This window comes from Apus apus, chromosome Z (assembly GCF_020740795.1).
Source record: "Apus apus isolate bApuApu2 chromosome Z, bApuApu2.pri.cur, whole genome shotgun sequence".
NCBI classification, from domain to species: domain Eukaryota; kingdom Metazoa; phylum Chordata; class Aves; order Apodiformes; family Apodidae; genus Apus; species Apus apus.
This window is the reverse complement of record NC_067312.1, coordinates 24,437,909-24,459,680: the sequence shown is the minus strand read 5'-3', so window position 1 is coordinate 24,459,680 and position 21,772 is coordinate 24,437,909. Positions and strand designations below refer to the sequence as shown.

Here is a 21,772-nt window from a genome sequence, read left to right as displayed (position 1 = left end):
GAGTGACAGAGCACTGGAACAGGCTGCCCAGAGAGGTTGTGGAGTCTCCTTCTCTGGAGACATTCAAAACCTGCCTGGATGCCTTCCTGTGTGATGTACTCTAGGTGACCCTGCTCTGGCGGGGGGGGTTGGACTAGATGATCTTTCGAGGTCCCTTCCAACCCCTAGGATTCTATGATTCTATGATTCTATGAGCAGGTGTTGGGGCCCTAGCTGTGCTGAATGGTTATGAGAAACTTTAGATAATAAGAGAAACAGTGAAGGCCATTCTGTGGGAACTAGTTGGTGATGATTATGAGAAACTTTAGATAACAAGAGAAACAGTGAGGGCCACTCTGTGGGAACGAGATAGTGAAGATGACATACAGCAGTTAGGTAGTGTGGTAAACGGGATGGGGGGCTGGACAAAGGGTTTGGAGTTGGGACCAATTAAAAGGGGAATGGGGACATGTAAACAGTGTACACTAACCACTCAAAAACCTTGCTCTGCCACGTGGGTGACATACACGCTGTCCTAAGACTATATAATCTGCACGCAGCCTAATAAACATGGACTGAATCTACATCATACTGGTGTGTCATGTTCTTTCCCGGCTTGCCACGGAAACTGGACCTCGGCAAGCAGGGACACCCCACACTAGACCAGGCTGCACAAGCCTCAGCCAACCTGGCCTTAAACACCTCCAGGGAGGGGGCTTCCACAACCTCCCTAGGCAACCTATTCCAGTACCTTACTACCCTCATGGTGAAGAATTTCTTCCTAATATCTAACCTAAATCTCCCCTCTCTCAGTTTAAAACCATTACCCCTTGTCCTACCACTGCTCTCTACGGTGAAAAGCCCCTCCCCAGCTTTCCTGTAGCCCCTTCAGGTACTGGAAGGCCACAACAAGGTCTCCCCAAAGCCTTCTCTTCTCCAGGCTGAACAGCCCCAACTCTCTCAGCCTGTCTTTGTTGGAGAGGTGCTCCAGCCCTTTGATATCTTTGTAGCCCTTCTCTGGACCCTCTCCAACAGCTCCATGTATTTCTTGTACTGAGGGCTCCAGACCTTTACACAGTACTCCAGCTGCAGTCTCACCAGAACAGAGGGGCAGAATCCCCTCCCTGGCCCTGCTGGCCACACTGCTTTTGATGCAGCCCAGGATGTGTTTGGCTCTCTGGGCTCCAGCACACACTGGCAGCTCACGTCGAGCTTCTCATCTACTACCACCCCCAAATCCTTTTCCTCAGGACTGCTCTCCAGCCATTCTCCCCCAGCCTGTATGTGTGCCTGGGGTTGCACTGACCCAGGTGCAGGACCTTGTACTTGGCCTTGTTGAACTTCATGAGGTTGGCACTGACCCACCTCTCCAGCCTGTCAAGGCCCCTCTGGATGGCATCCCTTCCTTCTAGTGTCAGCTACTCCACATAGCTTAGTATCATCAGAAAACTTGCTGAGGAAACACTCACTCCCACTGTCCATGTCTCCAACAAAGACATTAAACAGCACCAGTCCCAGTACTGACCCCTGAGGAATGCCACCAGTCACTTGCCTCCGCTTGGACAGAACTGTTCTCTGGGCATGACCATCTGGCCAATTACTTATCCATCAAGTGATCCATCTCTCAAATTCATGTTTTGTGTAGTTTGGAGACCAGAATGTTGTGTGGGACAGTGTAAAATGCCTTGCACAAACCCAGGTAGATGATGTCAGTTGCTCTATTACCCACCATCTCTGTAGCCCTGTCATAGAAGGCCACCAAACTTGCCATTAGTGAAGCCATGTTGGCTGTCACCAATCACCTCCTTATTTTCCATGTGCCTTAGCAGATTTTCCAGGAGGATCTGTTCCATGACCTTGCCAGGCACAGAGGTGAGACTGACAGGCCTGCAGTTGCCTGGGTCTTCCTTTTCCCCATTTCTAAAAACAGGGGCTATGTTCCCTTTTTTCCAGTTGGCAGGAACCTCACCAGACCACCATGAGCTCTCAAATATGATGGACAGAGGCTTAGCAACAGCATCCATCAGCTCCCTCAGGACCCATGGATGAACCCCATCAGTTCCCATAGATTTGTGCACCTTCAGGTTCTTTAGATGGTCACAAACCTGCTCTTCTCCTACATGGGGGATGCTTCATTCTCCCAGTCCTCACTTTCACCTGCTGTGGCCTTTGTGATAAGGCTGGAGCACTTGCCAGAGAAGAGTAATGCAAAGAAGTAACTGAGAATCTCAGCTTTCTCAATAACCTGCATAGCTAGGCCTCCTGTTTCCTTCAGGAGAGGGTCTGCATTTTCCTTGTTTGCATTCCGCCCCAGGTGCAGGACCTTACATTTGCGCTTGTTGAACCTCATTAGGTTCCTCTCTGCCCAGCTCTCCAGCCTGTCCAGGTCACGCTGGATGGCAGCACAGCCCTCTGGTGTGCAGGCCACTCCTCCCAGTTTCATATCATCAGTGAACTTGCTGAGGGTACACTGTCCCCTTGTCTTGATGAATAAAGGGGTTGGGGTTTTCCTTCCTACAAACCAGTGAAATACAGAAATCAGACTAGGATGTTAACTTTCTTCTCCCTCCCTGTTCCCATTTTCTTCTGTGTCTTATTATTCTCTTTGTTTTTTCAGTGTACTTTTACACTCCAGATGCTGCTCATCTAGTGATCTTTACAAACTCTGTAACAGCCCTGTGTCACTGCCTGCCTGTCTTGCACCACCTGCAGCCAGGACACTGCCACTCTCAAATTGCTTTGAGTCTAAAGAAAAATCCTTTTCTCCTCACCTCCTGATGGGGCTAAATGCCTCATCCTGCCCTTTCAGCTACTTTGCCTTATTTCTGTTGGTCAGAATCCTAGCTCATGGGCTGGGTAGGGCAGCCAATGCAGCCTTCCTTGCTGTCCCATCCAACTTCCCCCTCCTTTGGACAAACAGGACAGGGCATTGCTGCTCAGAAGTGCAGGTTGTCCTGCAGTTACAGTAGACTAGACTAGACTGTTTTTCAGTTGTAAGGGACTACAGTGATTTCACACTAATCAAACACACACAGGACACAGACAACACACAGAGCAGGGCTTGCATATGTTACCCCACCCCTCCCTTCTTCCCGGGTCCAAATCACTTTGTTCCCGGTTTCTCTCCCTCCTTCCCCCCAGCGGCACAGGGGGACAGGGGATGCGGTTTAAAGTCACTTCACAGGCTGGTGGTTCCTGCTGCTCCTTCCTCCTCAGGAAGAAGGATTCCTCACAGTCCTTCCCTGCTTCCCCACGGGGTCCCTCCCATGGGAAAGAGTCCTCCACCAACCTCTCCTTCATGAGTCCTCCCCACGAGGTCCGGAACTGCTCCAGCCCGGGCTTCCCACAGATTCACGGGCTGCTTCGGGAACAAATTCCCCTGGCGCCGGGGTCTTCCAAAGCTGCGCAATCAGAGTCCACTGGCAGCAAATCCAAGTTCACCCCTCCTGGTGCCTTCAGGGAATGTTCCACCACATTCCTCCATGAGTGCAGGGGGACAGCTGCCATCTCGCCATGGGCTGCAGGGAAACTTCTGCTTTGGCACCTTCTTCTCCTCCTTCTTCATTCCCAACCACGGGCACAGCTCTGCCTCTCCAGCACAGTTCTTTCTTCCACTGCTTAGTTCTGCTCAGGTGTCATTTCAGTTCTTTCGTATGTTAATCACTGAGGCACATCTGTTGTCTCTCTAAAGGCTCCTTAGCTGGTTTTGGAGCAGGGGGAGCTTCTCAGCTTCTTGTGGGAGCCACCTCTGAGGCCCTTCCCCTCTACCAAAAACCTGCCAAACCAAACCAGAACAACTTCACAGGAACTACATAACCCTTAGGAAGACTTCTTGTGTAAATCTAGGTCTTTGCTTCACTGGGAGCAGCATGCAAAGCACAACTTGCACTCTCATAAATTGAAAGAAAAAAAAGCTGCACTGGAAGGCCAAATCTGATTTTCAGAACCAGCATATTAATTAAGCACAAGATATATATTCTTGTATTTGGCACGGAAAGAAATACAAAACTTTTGATACATACTCTGCAATGAGACAGTACAGTGACCTTGTGGTTAAATGGTTCCAGTGAAAAAAAAAATGAAGCTTCCAAACCCTCTTGCTTTCTAACACTCCTCACCGAAGTAGGAGGCTAGTTTTGGCTGGGTAAGGATTCAGAGATAAAAAAAACAACAAGCTATTATTGAGCAGGCATTCTTTATTGCAGCACTGGGGCAGTACTTGGGTTCTCTCCACCGTAAGTGTTCCAACGAGTTAGCAAAACACCTCAACTTATATACACCAAAAACATGCATATTCAGTTTTATGCCAATGAGTTCCCAGAATTCTATTACATAGTCATTTTATTTCCGGGAACTAGTTATCTTCGTAATTATGCATGCTCAAGGGTTGCCTGTGGAGGTCTTTATTGATTCTAGTCTTTTGTCTTCTTTGTCCTGTCTCCCATCATGGTTGTGTCTCCCATCCTGGTCCATGATGCCAATAAAGTGTCATGACCCAAGTAGGGCAACCCAGGGAGATTCAGATCGGACCCTCTTGCTTTCTAAACTCCTTCTCAGAGTGGAGCCCTGTTGCAGCTGGATCCAAACTGTGTCTCAGACCTGGCCTTTCCAGGGAGAGTCATTAAAATGTCACAGAGATAGATAATAGAAAGTCACCAGTCCTGGATCCAGTGTTGGGCCAGCCAACGGGGGAGTTTCCCATCATGGTCCTGTCTCCAGTCTCCTGCAGGTAGATTGTCCAAGTGGGTCCAGAATCAACATGAACGTTGTCTGTTGGTGCCACAGGTCTTAGAAGACTTGGTATTATAAAAGCCTGCAGGATGTTTGGCATAACTGACACAAAGTACATCGTTTAAAAGTAACCCATTCAGCTAACTTAGTACAGAAAAGTAATGATTTTAGTAAATTTCTACAACTATCACCAGTTGTGGTTCTACGGCTGAATAAACCATTCTCCTAAATGCACCAGCTGCCCTCCCCCAAAGCACCTTTGTGAGTCAAGGCACCCTTGTGCCTTTCCTTCACTGCCTCCCCACACAGGTACCACCAGCTTCTCTGCTGGGCTCAGCTGCTCTCTGAGTAGGTGCCTTAGAACCCACCAGAGGCAGCTGGAACCAGCTGTGTCCAGTCTTCAGCAGCCCCACTCAATATTAATCATGATCATGATGGACCCTGCCAGAGAATTTAGTATTTAAGAGAGGTGGGAGAAATGCTAAGCACTAATTTGCTGCTGTTAGCAGATGCAGGAATGCCGTGGGCAAACTTGTGGCCTGCCTCAACGTGGCTGTCAGGTCCTCAGGGTGAGCAAGCTGGCAAAGGGCTTGGAGAGGCAGCCACTCACCCCAGCTGTAAGAGATGGTCTCATTCACATTTAAAGCCTGTGTTTTGGCTTTCTAGGAGTAGCTGCCAATGAAAACTGTAGATATAAAGATTTCACTTTACCCTAACATTCTGTTCACCTGCTTTAATATTTATACATTCTAGAAATGTATTTACTATTACTGAAACAGTGCTGCTGAAAGTGCTACCAGCAGTTTGAGAAACAAAAATTAATGATGCTGACTTTAACATCTTTCTCACAGTGCTTTCCTTTATTTATACTATTTTGACTGCAATCTTCCAAACTTCAATGAACGTACTGAAAATTTTAGTTGCAAGCGTGGTCTTTCCTGAAACAGATTCTTCTAGAAGTTATATGAACTGCTGTCATGGACAGAGGACTTTTTTTTTTTTACCATACAATTTGATACCCCTTTCAAGATACCATACTGAAGATGCTAGCTTGCTGCCAGGTCTCTCAACTTGAGGTTCCTGATGTTCAAAAACCAGGCATTCCTTGCAAAATTTAACCAATGGCTAATTAAAAGAAAAAAAACCCTCCATATAAATCTGCCCCTTTAGCAGGCATATACAGGAAGTCTGAATTGGGCCAGAGAATTTCAGGTTTGTATGCTAATGCAAATTCATACTGCTCAAAAGCTGCTGGAAAGGAAACTGGAAGAGAAAGAGCTATGTCCTGTGAACTACAAGATTAAGTACTGGTGGGAGCAATGCATATTTCTAAAACACTAATGAAGTACTTTCATGGTTTGCTGGAAGCATATTATCATCCTGGTAAAAATTCCATGAAGTACCATTTTAAATTTACCTCCTGTAAATTGCCTGTGTTTTCTAAGATTTTGCTCATGTGTGATGCAATGGCCATACTGTACAATTCTACCTCAGAGAAAGCACTTTTTAATACCATGGCCAATAAGTTAGCCATGTTCTTTTCTAGCTGCACATCATACAGCCACCTTAGTATGTTACAAGTGCAAGAATATGATAGTTAGTTCCAAGACAAAGGGTTTAGATTTTAGAAGCACAAACTTCAGCTCTCTCAGGTCACAAGAGGTAAATGTTTCACCATGAGGACAGTCAAACATTGGAATAGTCTCCCAAGGGAAGGCGCAGATTCCCCCACGTTGCACAGTTTTAAGTCTCAGCTTGACAGGGTGCTGAGCCATCTCATATAAACTATAGTAGTACCTAGAAACGTTGGACCAGATGATCTTTGAGGTCCTTTCCAACCTGCCACTCTATGATTCTATGATACAGTAAGCCACAGCTAACACCTAATAATCTGATTCCTAGTGTTTGCTGAGTAGCCACTGCAATTAATATGTATTATAAATAGCATTTGATGTAATTAGAATTCAGATAATAAAAGGAGAACACCTATATGGAGTTGTACAAAGAGGAACTAATTAAAACCATAGCATACTACCTACCTAAAGGTGTAGAGTTAAGGTTTCCATGGCAACTTCAACTGCATTTCCTGCCTTTTGTGATTTCAAAAGCTCAGCTTCAGCTTTGCTTTAATACAGTGTTTCACACCGAACAGTTTTACCAATAGAAGTACTATTTTGAAACCAGACATTTCTAGGGGTCCTAAAACTATCCCAGTTTGCACAGCGATGTTGTAAATTATTCAGAAGAAACTGTACTAATACATAGCTCACAACAAAGACTGAACTTGCCTCAGCTGGTGTAATGTATTGTGGATATGTGGTAGCCTCTTCATAGATAAGGTAATGGCAGCTTCCCTTTGGAGTTCTGTTTCTTTTCCTCTGTGACACTGGCTGAAAAACTATCTGACCTGAAAAAGGCCAGATTAAAACTGAAGGCAAGAAGGACCACATCTGCAAGTGTAAAATGGGAAAAATTACTTTATTTGAACTACAACTCATTACAGAACATACAACAAGTGCACCTGGAAAAAACACTGGTTGTGAAGAAAAGCAACACTGTGGATTACTGCTGCAGTAGACAAAATTGTTCCAGTTTTGATCCTAACTTTTGATTAGACTTGTGCAACTAACTTCAGCGGGAGTATGTATGGGTACACAAATAAGAAAATATTAAAATTTAGGAAAACCCAAAATGGAGATCTTAATTTAAAAAAGCTGTGTTTAAAGGCATTTAATTACAAAAGTTATAAAACCAAAGCACTGAAGTAATGAAATTACTATCAAATATAATAACTAATCTAACCAGTGCATAGCATTGACCATTTACCACAAGAGTGTATTTTCAACAGTAATCTAAATGGGGCAATGCAAACAATTCATCTGAAAAAGATAAAGGGATCATTCACATATAGACACATTTTTAGATCATCCCAAATGAGAGACAAATACTGTAAATACCCATTTTACTATCAATCACCACAATAGATTTATAAAGGATGTATTTTATAGATACATTAGTTTGCAAAGTTACTAAAAATTTTCATAACAATGCCTATGATACACTGCTTACATTTTATAAATACTGTACTGTATATTACGTGATATGTATACACATATATAAAATTACTATACTGTATTTATATATATCAACTGATCTCACTTAAAAAGCACTAAAGAAAGCATATAAAGGCATACATGAATGTCATTGAACTTGGCTGAATGCTGAACATCAGAACTAGAATGCTGCACAGCAGGAAAAATTACTGAATTTGCTTATTTAAGAAAATAATTAATTTTTCCTTCAGTATTTATTTGCTAAGCTTTTGAATCCTGTTTTTATTGTGTTGGATATCTATGTGGACACGTGCCGGTTACCTTCACCAACTGATCTGTGCCTTTTTGTTTCTTAATGTACAAATTATTTCAGTTCTTTGTATTATTATTGAAATCTTGTATTCTTTTCCTGAGGAAAGATGCCTTTTTCCTGGTACATAAAATTTATTTTAGACCTAAGTATCTGGTTTGGCTTCAATCCCAGAATATCCTGGTTTCTAAACAAACTGCTAAGCATATTATATGGGCATCATGATTAAAAAGCTGTAGTCTTCACTGTGGATCCTGTACCATATTAATCCCTCTTATAGCTCCATTTATTTCTTTGGAGTTACATTTATTTTAATACACTTACCGTGTTTGGTCTCAGTACAAAATATGAGAATGGCATATTTAAAATGAGGCATTGTACTGACACAAGTTTCATTATTTCAGACCTGGTCCTGGAGACTAATAACATAATAAATGATCATATATTACAACTGGTTTGGAAATGGAAAAATGATTAAAGTAATTTAAGTAATTTTCCAGTAGGGAAAGGATGAGTACATGAGTACTTGTTTTTAATCACTCTTATTCAGGAAACAATTTTAAAACCAATAGTATCAAATGTTCTTTCATAAGGTTGTTTGCTACGGTAAAGCACATTCTAAACATTCCCTGTCTCTCTTCCCATAGGCCTTGTGTCTGATGCCAAGAGATAGAGAAAAGGGTCTATAGACTCTTCAAGATCAGACAAGGGTTTCCGTAGAGGAATAGATTTTTTCCTTGGTGTTTTTCTCCTTGAACTATTGAACATTTAACTGCTTCATCAAAATTTCAAGCACTATTTACCTTCAGACAGAGCACTTCAGCTCTGAAGTGTTAGAAAGCTGCAAATAGCACCAAATATTGTCTGTAGTTTTTAGTGGCTGAATTCAGCCTCTGCTTCTGTTATACATCTTAAATGTTCCAACACATTAGATTTACAAACTGTTCTGTTATAGAACAATAAATATACAATTTTTATTGTAAAGCAATATTTCTCTTTCAAGGCAGAAACAAGTCCAGTCGTAATTCCATCCTATTTTGGGGCATCTGGTGGAATCTGTAGTGATAGTTCTGTTGTACAGTTGACCAGTGTTCTAATTCTTTGAATGAATGAGTAAAACCAGAAGTAAGGCTTTGTAAGTATTTTCTGACAGAAAATAATTTAACCTGTTAGCTTTCTGATATCACAGTCATGGTCAGCAAGTAAGGCACATATTGAAAAAATAGAACAGCTCTCAGCACATCAAGACAGAAAGATTTCTCTCAGAAGGCCTTTGGTGATTTGTAAAATGTCAGATCATTTCAAGTGCCTCACTGAAATATACAGCTATTTTGACAAGTGGATGAGGTAAGGCACAGGGAGAAATCCTTATGAGTGAACAATCTGTACCAAAAAAAACCCCAAAGGTTAGATTTAATATCTAGATTAAGGCAAGCACAAATTATCAGAGTGCCTGTGCCAAGGACAGGATGAAAGGGAAACAAGGAAAAACATAGCAACACAAGTTGCTTTAAGCGGGTGAATGCATTTCTATATCCTTTTTTAATCTTCTTTTTGCTGTGCAAAAATTGTTGATGTTTAATACACTGCTATAAACACTGCCCGCTACCAAGTATATTGATTGTTAGGTATATTTGTTGTAGGTCCCATGGCAAACACGAGAAACCTTGAAGAATTACATGTTATTGGTTAATGGCACATTATGGTGGTCTGGAGAACACCGTCTGAATGCGGGAAATGGGGAACTCCAGGAGTTGTATTACTGACTTCCAACGGTCAAGACACAGAATTTTCTGCCTTGAGCAGAAACTAGAAAGTTAAGTTTTTATTCCAAACAAATATAGCACATAAAGAGAGCTGAGTTCCAGGTGATAATCAGAGTCCTGCATAAATGGGCACTGGTAGGATTCTCATGAAACTAGAGATCTACTGTGCTACTCACTCTCCATTTAAGCTCTCTTGGAACTTCATTTCTTGGCAGGGAAGAACTCTTGCTTCATCCCAATAGTTCCCATTTCAAATCCTTATCAACATCACCCACCCAAACAACTCACACTGGGACTTTGTAACATTTATAAAACATATGCGTTACTCTAATCTTAACTGTGGGCTGACCTTAGCTAAAGACCCCAAACCATGGCCAAGCTGGAAAAGCTCTCAGGAGGGAATTCTTTGTGTTGCACAACCCTGCCCTTTGTAGCACTTTTTCAGCTCCACAACAGGACCTATCAGCTCTGTTGCTCTTCTAATCCTTCCCCTAAAAATGGTGACGTAGCCCATAAGCCCTGAAAACTGAGGTACAGATGATAAAGTTGTCAAGAGAGAACTGGTTTGGCAGCTCACACCTTCTCTTGGCAGCCTGTCTGCAGCCCTGCCTTCTCGAGATCCCTAGGCTTTGTCTTTGAACCTTAATGCTAGAGGGCATCAAACAGCACCCGATGTGGCCCACATAAAAGTCCTCAGAGGATTCTTTCTGCAGCCAAGACCTTCCCCCAGCAGCCTCGTGCCAGGTAGATTCCTGGGAACTGTCCTCTCATCACCCTAAATATGTCCAGGGCCTTAACGCCAGGCAAACCCAAGCATGACCCTGACTGAAGTATTTGAGAGCAATTTTATGCAGCCCAAACCTTCCACTGACAGCTTCTCTGCAGTCCCACTCCACCTAGACCCAGAGGGTTTGTCTCTGTCTGAACTCAAATCCTAGCCTTAACCCAAGCCATTTACTGAACCTTACCCTAAGACCTCAAATAAAGAAAAACAAACCAAACCAAACCAAAAAAGTAGTATAATTAAAACAGCCAAATGAAAACATTGATAAGGGAAATGTCTTCCCGGCTAAACCTACCTTTTGCACTACCTTTACAACTTCACTCAGTATATGCTACTTGGGTTTCTCATAAATATAATGGTAAGCACAGCTATGGTCTGATCCCTATACAAGCATCCTAAGCCATGGCCAAAGATGAAAAAGTCCTTAGTGAAGGATCCTTTTTGCAGCCCAAACCTTCCCTTGCCAGTCCATTTGCACATCTGCCCACTTCACCTGGGCCTCTGCACTTTCTCTCTTTCTTATCCACCAAGCCTACCCATGAGTGGCCAGCACCTTAAACCATGACAGGTCTACCATGGTCTGCTTTCAAGTGAGCAAGCCCTCCCCTCACCCCATCCCTCTCAAAGATGGCAGCTTCAGCAGTGCCTCTTAGTGCAGAAACTTTGCTTCAGTACCTGCTCAACGCCAAGAGCTCACTGGCTGTAACTGCTCTCCAACGGAGAGTCAAATTCGGCTCCTGTCTGCTGAACGCTTGATCCTTCAGGGTGCACCCATTCTAGCCCATTCCTGGCTTTGGATTTATCCTAGCACACCTACAACCTCTGGTGGCCAAATCCTAACTTAAGTTATTCAAATGTTATCTTTTTTTCATGGACTTTGGAACAGCAGTCGTCCAGTTACAATCGGCCAACGACTCTAGAGAGCAACACACCTGCACTGTGGTTCCTGTCTTCGGGGCACAGCCAGCAGGGTTTTTGGCGGAGTGCCGTCAGCCTTCCGGCCCTCCGCGGCACACAGGGGCCCTCAGACGCCTGTCCGACCAGCCACCCGCCAATCACGACGGCTGCGGACAGAGAACGGACCGGCGCCCAGTTCCGCAACCACAGGGACGTGACGCTTTTCGCCGGGCAGCTGCCGCCGCCTCGGGCCTGCCTGCCGCCGGGGGGCCCAGCCCCACGGCCCCGGCCCCACGGCCCCATAGCCCCCGGCCCCCCGCTCCGTGCCCCGGCCCCACAGCGCCCGGCCCCTCCGGCAGGGGGCGGCCGCGCATCCCGGCAGCGGCGGCGGCGGGCGCGGCGCAGGCGGGGGCGGCCACTTCCTGCCGCCGCCTCCGCATCCGGGGCAGAGGGCCGGGCAGACGGTGTCCGCTTCCGGTCCGCGCCGCCGCCCAGAGACCGCGGGCGAGGGGCTGCCCGGCGCGGCCCGCCCCGCCTGCCTCCGCCCGGGCCCCCCGAGTCTCCTGGTAGGGCGCGGGGGTTTCCTCTTGCTGCGGAGCGGGGCGCCGGGAGGGGAGCTGGGGCCGGCGGGCGGCCGGGGCTCCGGGGGCGGCGGGAGCTGCGGCTGCGCCGGGCGTGCCCCGCGGGGGCGAGTCGGTGTCGGCGCGTGTGCTTCGTTCGCTGGGCTCGTGCGGGGAGGGAGCCCGGTCGGACGAACGCGTGACGATTGCGGCGCTCTGGGAGGAGCTGGCGGTGGTTCCGCCCGGGCGGTCCCTGCCTCGAGGCGCCGTGCGTGGCGTGAGCGCCGTGGGGCCCCGCGCGGGTGCGGCGACGGGAGGGGGCCTCGTCGGCACGTTTCTTCCCGGCGGCTGAGCGTCTCCTCCTGGCATTTACAAAGACGAAAAAGAACGCGTCGTTTCCGCAGCTCAGTCCTGAGTCCGTGTACGCGGTTCTGTCAGGGGTCAGTTCTATCCCGGAACTGCCGGTGCGTGCTGTGTGTGGTACCCGGAGTGCCTGGGCTGCCTGGTGAGGAAGGAGCTCTTCTCACGGGGGTTACATGCCTTGCCTGTCCGTGCTAGGAAGGAAGAAGCTTAGAATGCACATAAATATCATTCAGATTAAATGTAAATGTCTGGTGATTTTCTTGTCGAGCAATGCAGTTTTGTTTCTTCAGCAGTATTGAAAGTAAATATCTCCAAAATAACTTGCACTGGTCACAGAAGCAAAGGATGGTTTAGGCTGGAAGGGACCTTAAAGATCATTTAGTTCCAGTCCTCCCTGCACGGGCAGGGGAAATACGTAATATTCACCACCACCACCCCCAAAAAAACCCCAACAACTCAAGACAAACAAACAACAGAAGAAGCTGTGAAAGCATTAATCTTGGCAGCTTTTTCTTGGAGCTAGTACAACAAGGTCCATGTATGTATGACGTGTGTGTACATTTCACCAGTGTGAGGTGTCATCACAGGAAGCAATGAAGTCAGACCAGAGCCAATAAACTCCTCGGTATTTCTTTGCCTCTGTCTGATGCTGATGCTGTGTCCAGTGACTGATGTAACTGCTAATCCTTTTTTTTTTTTTTTTTTTCTTGGTAGCTAACCTAAAAATGATACTTTAAATTTACAGTACTGTGTGGTAACAGGATTTCTGTGCTAGGACATGGATCTGTCAGCATTTTTCCCAGTTGCATTACTGAAGCACTGGGTTGATGAAAAGGTTTTTATATAATAATTAGGGAAATACTGCCATTGCTCTTAGGACTCCAAAATGTTCCGATTAGAAGTTCTTTGAAGTGACTTCTTCCTCTTGTGTTTCAATCCACGTATTGTGGTAATTGGAGGAATATTTATATGCAGAGTGTTTAGGTCAGTCACGTACAACCGCGTTTGTCAGTGGCACATCATCTTTGTTTGCAGGGTTTGTATGTAAGACTGAGGTAAAAAATACATGAAGAAACTTTAAAATCATGCCACGTTATCAGTGCAACAAAGATATATGTGCAGTATTGATAAATGCTTTTAAAATCTTCTGATAATGTTTTTTCTAGTGTAAAGTCTGAAGTTTTCAACGTGTCAGTTGAGCTTAAGGTAAAATACTGATGATATGCAAAACGGATGCCATGCACAGTTTCACTTGTTGTAGAGGCGAAGATTTTCTTTTTAGGCCAACTTTTCTGCTGATGTGTAATGCATATAGTAATACAGGAGCAAGCAGCAGTCAGTTGTGCCAGAAAAAAATTGAAATTTAAGAGATAAATCTACATTTTTCTGTCACAGAATCCATTCACTAAACACAAACAGAGAATTACACTATGTCCGTGATATTCTTAAGGCCTACACTGATTCCTTTCCAACTGCTGTCATTATTTGGCTCCTTCTTTGCTTATCATGTCATGAAACAAAGAATGAATTTTGCTTATAGTTCGTTATCAGCTGCATGTTCTTCTGATGTAGTCAAGTGTTTCTTCCCATGTATTGTGAACCTCATTGTGCAATGTTTGAAGTAATAAACGTATTCCAGTGTAACACATGACTTTGAGATAAAAACTTGTATTATTTTTGTTATGTGATTTTTCTAAAATTAAACTTAAAATGGAGGGGAGAGAACAAAAATTCACTTTTAAACATAAAATAAGTTGTGATCGTGAAGCTTCATAGTATGTAGTGTTTTTATTTATGGTCTGATCCTGAAGGAGGTAAAACTAGCCTGTAATATCTGGAAATATATTTTAGATTATGTGAATTTTTAAATTAAGAGTTTAAAATGTAACTAGTATTTATTGTTTCCTAATTTTGATATGTATTTTTTTTTAATGTAGGTAAAAGGATACATGTTCACTTCAAGTAGAAAAGAGCATGTTCCCAAATTGCTCCAACTTGGGTCGTCCACCCTTCCCTCCAAAACATCAACAACAGAGTAATTTCTTCAATAAGCTTCCTCTGAATGTACCACCTACTCTTCCCTCTCACCAGCAAATTATTGACGTTCAGTTTAGTTTTTGGAATACAGCGTAAGTACGATAGGATTTGGTAGTGGGGATTGAAAGTTGGAAAGGAGAGTTAACAGTTTTTTGAAAGAAGCATTTCTGTTTATGGAGAACTTTAAAACCAGTGAAAAACGTGAAACTGCATTACACTTAAAATAGGAAGGCATCACGTGTAAAACAGAGCTGTATCATTTTTTGTTGGTTACCTACAAGTTGCAATGCTCTCCTGCATTGTGCATGATGCATGAAGTTCTGTTGCACTGGTTGGATTTAATAATGCATGGTTCAGTTTTAAGTATCTTCAATTGTAATTTTTTACTGGGGGAAACAGGGAGGAGACACGGGGAAGAAATCTTTTTTCTCAGGGCTTGATTAGGAGACACCATAGTGTTATTTAGGCTCTTAAATTTAACAGTATGTTAAAATAATTGGTTTGCTAACCTCTGCTTGCATGTGGAAGAATGATAATATATTGTTTTAATGAGAAATAGATAATGAAAAACCTCTTGGTTTTGGGTAGAAAAGACGGATGTATTGCGTTCAACAACAACAAATAATGACAGGACCTGCGGAGTTAAGCAAAACTTCTAACCATAAAAAACATCATAGTTACCACATGAGTAACAGCTATGGACTGTAGTCTTTCCAGGGCTCTTTTGAGTGGGAACCTTGCAACTGTCCCAGCGGTTACACCACAACCAATGGCTTATGGAAGTGGCAATCCAGTACCTACATCTGATGCCCCCACATCATTCCAAGGAAGGAAGTAAGTTCTTTGTATGTGTGTGATTAATTCTGGTTGTTAAGTATCTGTGGTGAAGCTTGTCAAATACCAGTTTATTTTGCAACTTGAATTTTGTTGGAAGTTGCAAGACTACCGAACAAATGCTTTTTGATGAAACAGGCCATCTTAAGGCTCTTTAAAGCATTCATGTGCCTGTTTCTGAGAATTCTAGAACTCAGAAGTGTCTTAGTATATGCAGTCTTTCTGCTGCAACAGCCTGAGCCTGGCAGAACTGTAACTTACATGTTTTAATACTATAATAGGCTGTAGTCTGTGTGTGTGCTTGGCTACAAGAGGGTTTGTGTCAATAAACTGGTGTTGTTTGCCTGTGAATTTATCAAGTTAAGAGTGAGAATGCACCATCAATGTTTTATGGGGTTCGGGAAGTTCTTCTGATGACACGCTAGGTGTTTCTCATTATTTTCTTAAATATGTGAAGCTTTATTTTTTCATAGAGAAAGTGCTAAATTCAAGCATATGTAAGTTGTGGGTTTTTTTAAGAGGAATTTTATGGAGGCATAGGTTTTCTACTTTTCAAAAAACTAAAATTAATTAAATTTAGATAACTTCTTTTTAGTTTGGTTGCAACAGAGAGCAGAATTTCAGACTAATACATGGTTTTATTTTCTTCAAACACTCTAGAATAAAGTAACTCCTCCTTACTAGTTCAGCAATAGTAATTGATCTGTGTTTGTGAATCAGCTTATAGTGAGGAAGCTTTATGTAGTCTTGTCTTCAAAATTATTTCCTGTGTACTATTTTTCTTCCGGATTTAACAGATAAGAAAATAGGTATGATTAAATATATGGTATGAAGTTATAGTGAAGTGTGTACAATCACAGAGTGGTCTGGGTTGGAAGGGGCCTTAAAGAGCATCAGGTTCCAACCTGCTTGCCGTGGCCAGGGACAGCTCCCACTAGACCAGGTTGTTTAGAGTCCTGTCCAATCTGGCCTTGAACACTTCCAGGGACGGGGCATCCACAACTTCCCTGGACAACCTGTGCCAGTGTCTCACCACCTTCACACTAAACAATTTCCTCCTAATGTGTAACCTAAATCTACCCTCTTCCAGCTTAAAGCCATTTCCTCTTGTCCTGTCCCTACCTTCCCTGATGAAAAGTCCCTCCCCAGCTTTCCTGTAGCCCCTTCAGGCACTGGAAGGCTGCTATAAGGTCTCCCTGGAGCCTTCTCTTCTCCAGGATGAACAGCCCCAACTCTCTCAGCCTGTCTTTGTTGGAGAGGTGCTCCAGCCCTTTAATCATCTCCATGATCCTTCTCTGGACCGACTCCAACAAGTCCATGTCCTTTTTATGTTGGGATCTCCAGAACTGGACATAATACTCCAGGTGCAGTCTCATGAGTGTGGAGTAGAGAGGGAGAATGACCTCCCTTGGCCTGCTGGCCATGCTTCTTTTCATGCAGCCAAGGACACGGTTGGTTTTCTGGGCTGCAAGTGCACATTGCTGGCTCATGTTGAGCTTCTCATCAAGCAGCATCCTCAAGTCCTTCCTCTCAGAGCTGCTCTCAGTTAATTCTCTGCCCAGTCTGTATTTCTGCTTGGGATTAGCCCAACTCAGGTGCAGGACCTTGTGCTCAGCCTGGTTGCACTTTGTGAGGTTGGCATGGGCCTACCTCTCCAGCCTGTCAGAGTCCCTCTGGGTGGCATCCTTTCCCTTCAGTATGGCAAACTCACCACACAGTTTGGTGTTGGCAGCCAACTTGCTGAGGTTACACTCGGTCCTACTGTCCATGTCCCCAGCAGAGATGCTAAACAGCCCTGGTCCTATATTGACCTTTGAGGAATGCTGCTTGTCACTGATCTCCACTTGGACATTGAGCCGTTGACTACAAGTCTTAGAGCATGACCATGCAGCTGATTCCTGATTCACTGAATGGTCCATCCATCAAGTCCATGTCTCTATAATTTAGAGACAAGGATATCACATGGGACAGTGCCAGATGCTTTGCACAAGTCCAGGTAGCACTTCTTGTTGCCCTTGTTGTCGCTAGCTAGATTTAATTCTACCAGGGCTTTAGCATTTCTAACCTGATCCCTGGCTGCTTGGACAATTTTCCTGTATTTGTCCTGGTTACCTGTCCTTGCTTCCACCTTCTGTAGGCTTCCCTTTCATGTCTTGAGTTTGTCCAGGAGATCCTTGTTCAACCACACAGGCCTCCTAGCATTCTTGTCTGTCTTCCTCTTTTGTTGGAATGTATTGCTTCTGGGCTTGGAAGAGGTGGTCCTTGAACATTAACCAGCTTTCTTGGGCTCCTTTCCCTCCAGGGCTTTATCAAGCAGGTCACTGTCACATGAACTAAAGGACATGCTTTTTTTTTTGCTGCATGCATGTTTCTCAATGACCAGTCTGGTTTATGGAAAACTATGCTGCATTAGGGTATTTGCAGTCACCTAGTTAATCCTTCAATCTTGTGTCAGCTCTTTTTTTAAAGTTATTTTTACTGAATGTGAGTTCATGCAGTCCTCAGTCAAAATAGGCTGAAACAGCGTTATGTTTTGATTTAATGTTACACTAAGAGTTCCTATAAAATTGTGGGTACATAATGTTACTGCAGCTTCTCTCAGATTTGGAAACTGAAATGATGACTTGAAGTCTTTTAAGTTAAATTTGTATTATTATTATTAATAATACCTGTCCAGCTCCCCGTACTACTTTGACAGCTGTTCTGACTACAAGAAATTACTGTAGTTTTATGAACAATCGGTACGTTGATACATATGAACATTTTATTTAATGCTTTTCAATTGACCAAAAAAAAAAAAAAGTGTGAATCCTTCCATGCTGGTTAGCTTTATGCAGCACTTGATGTATAAACAAAACATTAATTCCTCTTATTCTTTACTGTGGATGGGCCACAGCATTCCACCACTGGTCAGCTTTCAGTACAACTTTTCCTTAATGAGGAGTCCATATGCCATGTGGGGTCTCCAAGATCAATGTATCTTTTCAAATATGTTTTAATTCCTTTGATGAAAAGACATCGTGTTTATGACCTGTGTAACTAAACACAGTCATTGTATCCATTTGTCAAATTAGTGTTCTAGTTTTTGCCCAGGTTACAGAGTTTACTGTCTGTACAATCTAAGGCAAAGCCAAATGCTGCATTTTGAATTTTGAATGCCATTTGTGTTAACTTTATTTTTGTCCCCTCTCCACTACCAAATTAATTTTATTCATCAGTCACAAAACTTTTCACTGCATTATGTGGATTAAAAAAAAAAAAAAAGGTACCCTTACATAGTCTGTATGTATTTAAGAAAACAACCCAACACAGCAAAGAAACAGGAAAAAAAAAAGTACATTGTCACCAAAATAATATGATGAGCTTTTTGAGCAGTCCTGCGTAACTGAATTTGCCATTTAGGTTTCAGCTGGTTAGTACAGACATTGTAAAGCAGTTGCATCATTTCACTTAAAGGGTAGCTGCATTTTTGCATTTTTCTGTTCTTTTTCCATTCTAGACTTATTTCACCTAATACCTAGGGTGAGCATGCCCTTTGTTCTGTAGATTACATGGTTTTAATGAAATAGCCACATAATGAAGCATTGCTATATGCACTTTGTAGCAGCTGTCTTTTAGTTGTAGGTTGCAGCTTACAAACTTGAGGAATTACTGTCCTTTTTTACTGTCCTTTTTTTTTTTTTTTAATTTTTAGGAGACGAAGTGAACAAAGTGTTCCACATGACGTCAAACGTCAGCGTCTTCATTCACATCATTCTGAAACAACTTTAGTTAACCAAGCAGTGCCTTTACCAGAAGACCGTAGATGCTCCTTCCCAGGATCAGTTCAGTCTCCAGTGTTCCCTTCATGTGTCCCTCCGTTGCAAGATCCTTTGTTTCCAGATCCAATAGAAACCTCACTACCTGTGGCCAAAGATAAGGTAACATCTTCTATACCTGTGCTTTGCAACTGCCTTCTGAGTAGGTAGGGTTCAGTGGTGCTGTGGGACACTGCAAAATTTTCTGCAAGAGTCCCTAATACGATTAAGGGGTCTGTGTCACTGAGCTGTCATTAGAAGGAATATCAATAAATATAGCTGCCACTGTGGTCTTCAATAGCCTTCTTGTGTTTTTTTGGATTTGGAGCATTTTTGGGGGGTAGAGATAGTGTTCCCTTGTATTGTTTCGCTTCCATACTAAGGTTGGGAAACCTGTATGCTCCAGAAAGTAGGAATTGGGATGGTCTGTTACTCATATAGTTTGGGGGCTCAGAGAATCTTGATGGAAAAAACCCAATGGTAGTAATAGGATCAAAGTCCATTCTGAATAAATACAGTATTGAACCTATAAAGATGTCCTTTACCTCTCTTCAGAATGAGATAGAAGTTAGCTAGTTCTGGAATATAGAGGAGGATATCTTCTTTAGGTGGACAGCGGAGTTGGAACTGTTTTTTGTTCTTTTTCAATAAAAAAACCCAAACATGTGACTAATCAGTCTTCATATTTGATCTGCACTGGCATGACAGAACATTTTTATTGTTGATATATATGTTGAAATATCTATTAATTACAGCATATAACAGTCTTGTGGAAGAGAAACAGTTAATACCTCCTTCCACTATAGATCTAACTACTTCTTTAATAGTTTATGTGGGATGAAAAAAGAAAGCTAACTTAAATAATTTTTAATATTTATTTCTCCATATTACTGGTAGGCAAACTGTTGACAATGAAGTCAGCAGAAGATATACCTGGTCTTTCACTGCTTACTCCCTGAAGGGCTACAGATACCAATGATATAAAAATAGTTTTCTATGGATAGACATAACAGATTGAACAAATTTAAATATAAAAACTTGGCACAAATTTATTCCATAGAGTTGTTCAATATGAATTCAGGTGTGGTAAAACTGTATAAAAGGGAATAGGTAGTCTGAACTGATGCTGGCTATTTTATTTTTTTTTAATGCATTCTTCTGTATTTCATGTAATTCCCTCTCTGGCAGGAAGAATGTTCACTTCTCTGTATCTTTACTTTTTGTATGTGTGTGTCAAGTTAAGTCAGCAGGTTTTGGAGTTGTTTCAAGCATGTCAGCAACAGACTTGTGATTTGAACAGAAAAGAACTCTGCAGAACACAACTCCAAAGAGAAATTCAGCTCATTTTTCCACGTATGTTTTGAATTTGATTATTTAATATCAGTTTGAGTCATGGAATGATTTGGGTTGCAAGGCATCTTAAAGATCACCTAGTTCAAATCCTTCTGCCATGGGACTTCTTGCACTAGTCCAGGTTGCTCCAAGCACCATCCAACTGGGCCTTGAACACTTCCAAGGGTGGGGCACCCACAGCTTCCCTGGGCAACCTGTTTGTGTCTCACCACCCTCATATGGAATAATTTCTTCCTAATGTCTAGTCTAAATCTACCTTCTTCCAGTTTAAAGCCATTACCCCTTGTCCTATCGATACACCTTGGAAAAAGTCTCTCCCTAGTGTTCTTATTCTTTTATTTCACGCTGCTTTTTCCTCTTAAGCTATGGTAGGTCATGTTAATTTTTGTTCTGTAATTCTTCTGTTACAGATAGCAGACTCTTTTTGGTTGGGTCCTCACTAAATGGGTTTGGCACTCGTAGCAGTGATGGAGACTTGTGCCTGGTGGTTAAAGAAGAACCAGTAAGTAATTTAGAGCACATACTATTTAAAAAAATGTTGTTTAAGTGTGTGTGCTTTTTAAGGCTGGATTCTAAAATGAGAAACAAATGCTCACATCCTTTTGATTTAATCACATATTTTGCATTTATAATAATGATGAACTGTGGGCCCAGAAATGTTGCAAATATGAATTTAACCCTATGAACCCTTTAACCTAACGAAACATTAAAAAAATAGGCATTGCCTCTGCAAAACTGGAATTGTGAAGAAAACTGTTTAGTGAACTCTTAACTCCTTTTACATGCCATTTTAATTTTAGAGAGCAGGCATGAGGAGGAATTTGATTCACAAAATGTCTTAGGTATTTTTGTCAAAAAAATATTTATGAGTCGAATGTAGGTTGAGAGAAAAGATGTAACAAAAAAAAGAAATTAAATAACATAATTTTGAAATAATTGAAGCATCATTGAAAAAGAGGAAAAGGACTTTTTTTATATGAGGGCTATGTTTTAATCAATTTCTATGATTTGTGACTGTCTGATAGTTACTTTGCATATAGAATATGAACTGCTCTATCTGGCTTTTGCCACACTAGATGTATATGTAGGCTGTGGAATTGTGTTAGTATACATTATCGTGTCTTATTATGAGAATTAAATTTATTTGAAAAGTAAAGCATGCTTACTTGGAAGATCCAAATGAGAGATACCAACTTTTTTCTTTAATTTTAATACCATATTTCAGGTAAATCAGAAGACTGAAGCAAGGCATATACTCAGCTTAGTCCAGAACCTCTTCATTACTAGACTTTGTAAGTTCCTGGCGGT

General features: G+C 42.6%; 1 protein-coding gene and 1 long non-coding RNA gene across 6 annotated transcripts in view; one reads left to right on the top strand and one right to left on the bottom strand.

Moving 5' to 3' along the window:
* Positions 1–4,157: 4,157 nt before the first annotated feature.
* LOC127395929 (uncharacterized) lies at positions 4,158–11,858 on the bottom strand. The gene is made up of 2 exons (XR_007891876.1): positions 11,556–11,858; positions 4,158–7,160 (listed from the first exon to the last, which is right to left on the bottom strand). It is a non-coding gene; the product is annotated as an uncharacterized LOC127395929 (long non-coding RNA).
* A 136-nt stretch (positions 11,859–11,994) lies between these two features.
* Positions 11,995–21,772, top strand: part of TENT2 (terminal nucleotidyltransferase 2) — a 45,900-nt gene continuing 36,122 nt past the window's right edge. For 4 of the 5 annotated variants that reach the window (XM_051642969.1, XM_051642967.1, XM_051642968.1 and 1 more), the window contains exons 1-7: positions 11,995–12,086; positions 14,381–14,572; positions 15,189–15,314; positions 19,009–19,234; positions 20,350–20,464; positions 20,875–20,966; positions 21,690–21,756. In XM_051642969.1, the coding sequence (XP_051498929.1) occupies positions 14,418–14,572; positions 15,189–15,314; positions 19,009–19,234; positions 20,350–20,464; positions 20,875–20,966; positions 21,690–21,756 (781 nt within the window). In that variant the 5' untranslated portion in view covers positions 11,995–12,086; positions 14,381–14,417. Of the gene's footprint in view, positions 12,087–12,285; positions 12,586–14,380; positions 14,573–15,188; positions 15,315–19,008; positions 19,235–20,349; positions 20,465–20,874; positions 20,967–21,689; positions 21,757–21,772 lie in introns of those variants that run through there. The other variant, XM_051642966.1, reaches the window with a different exon arrangement.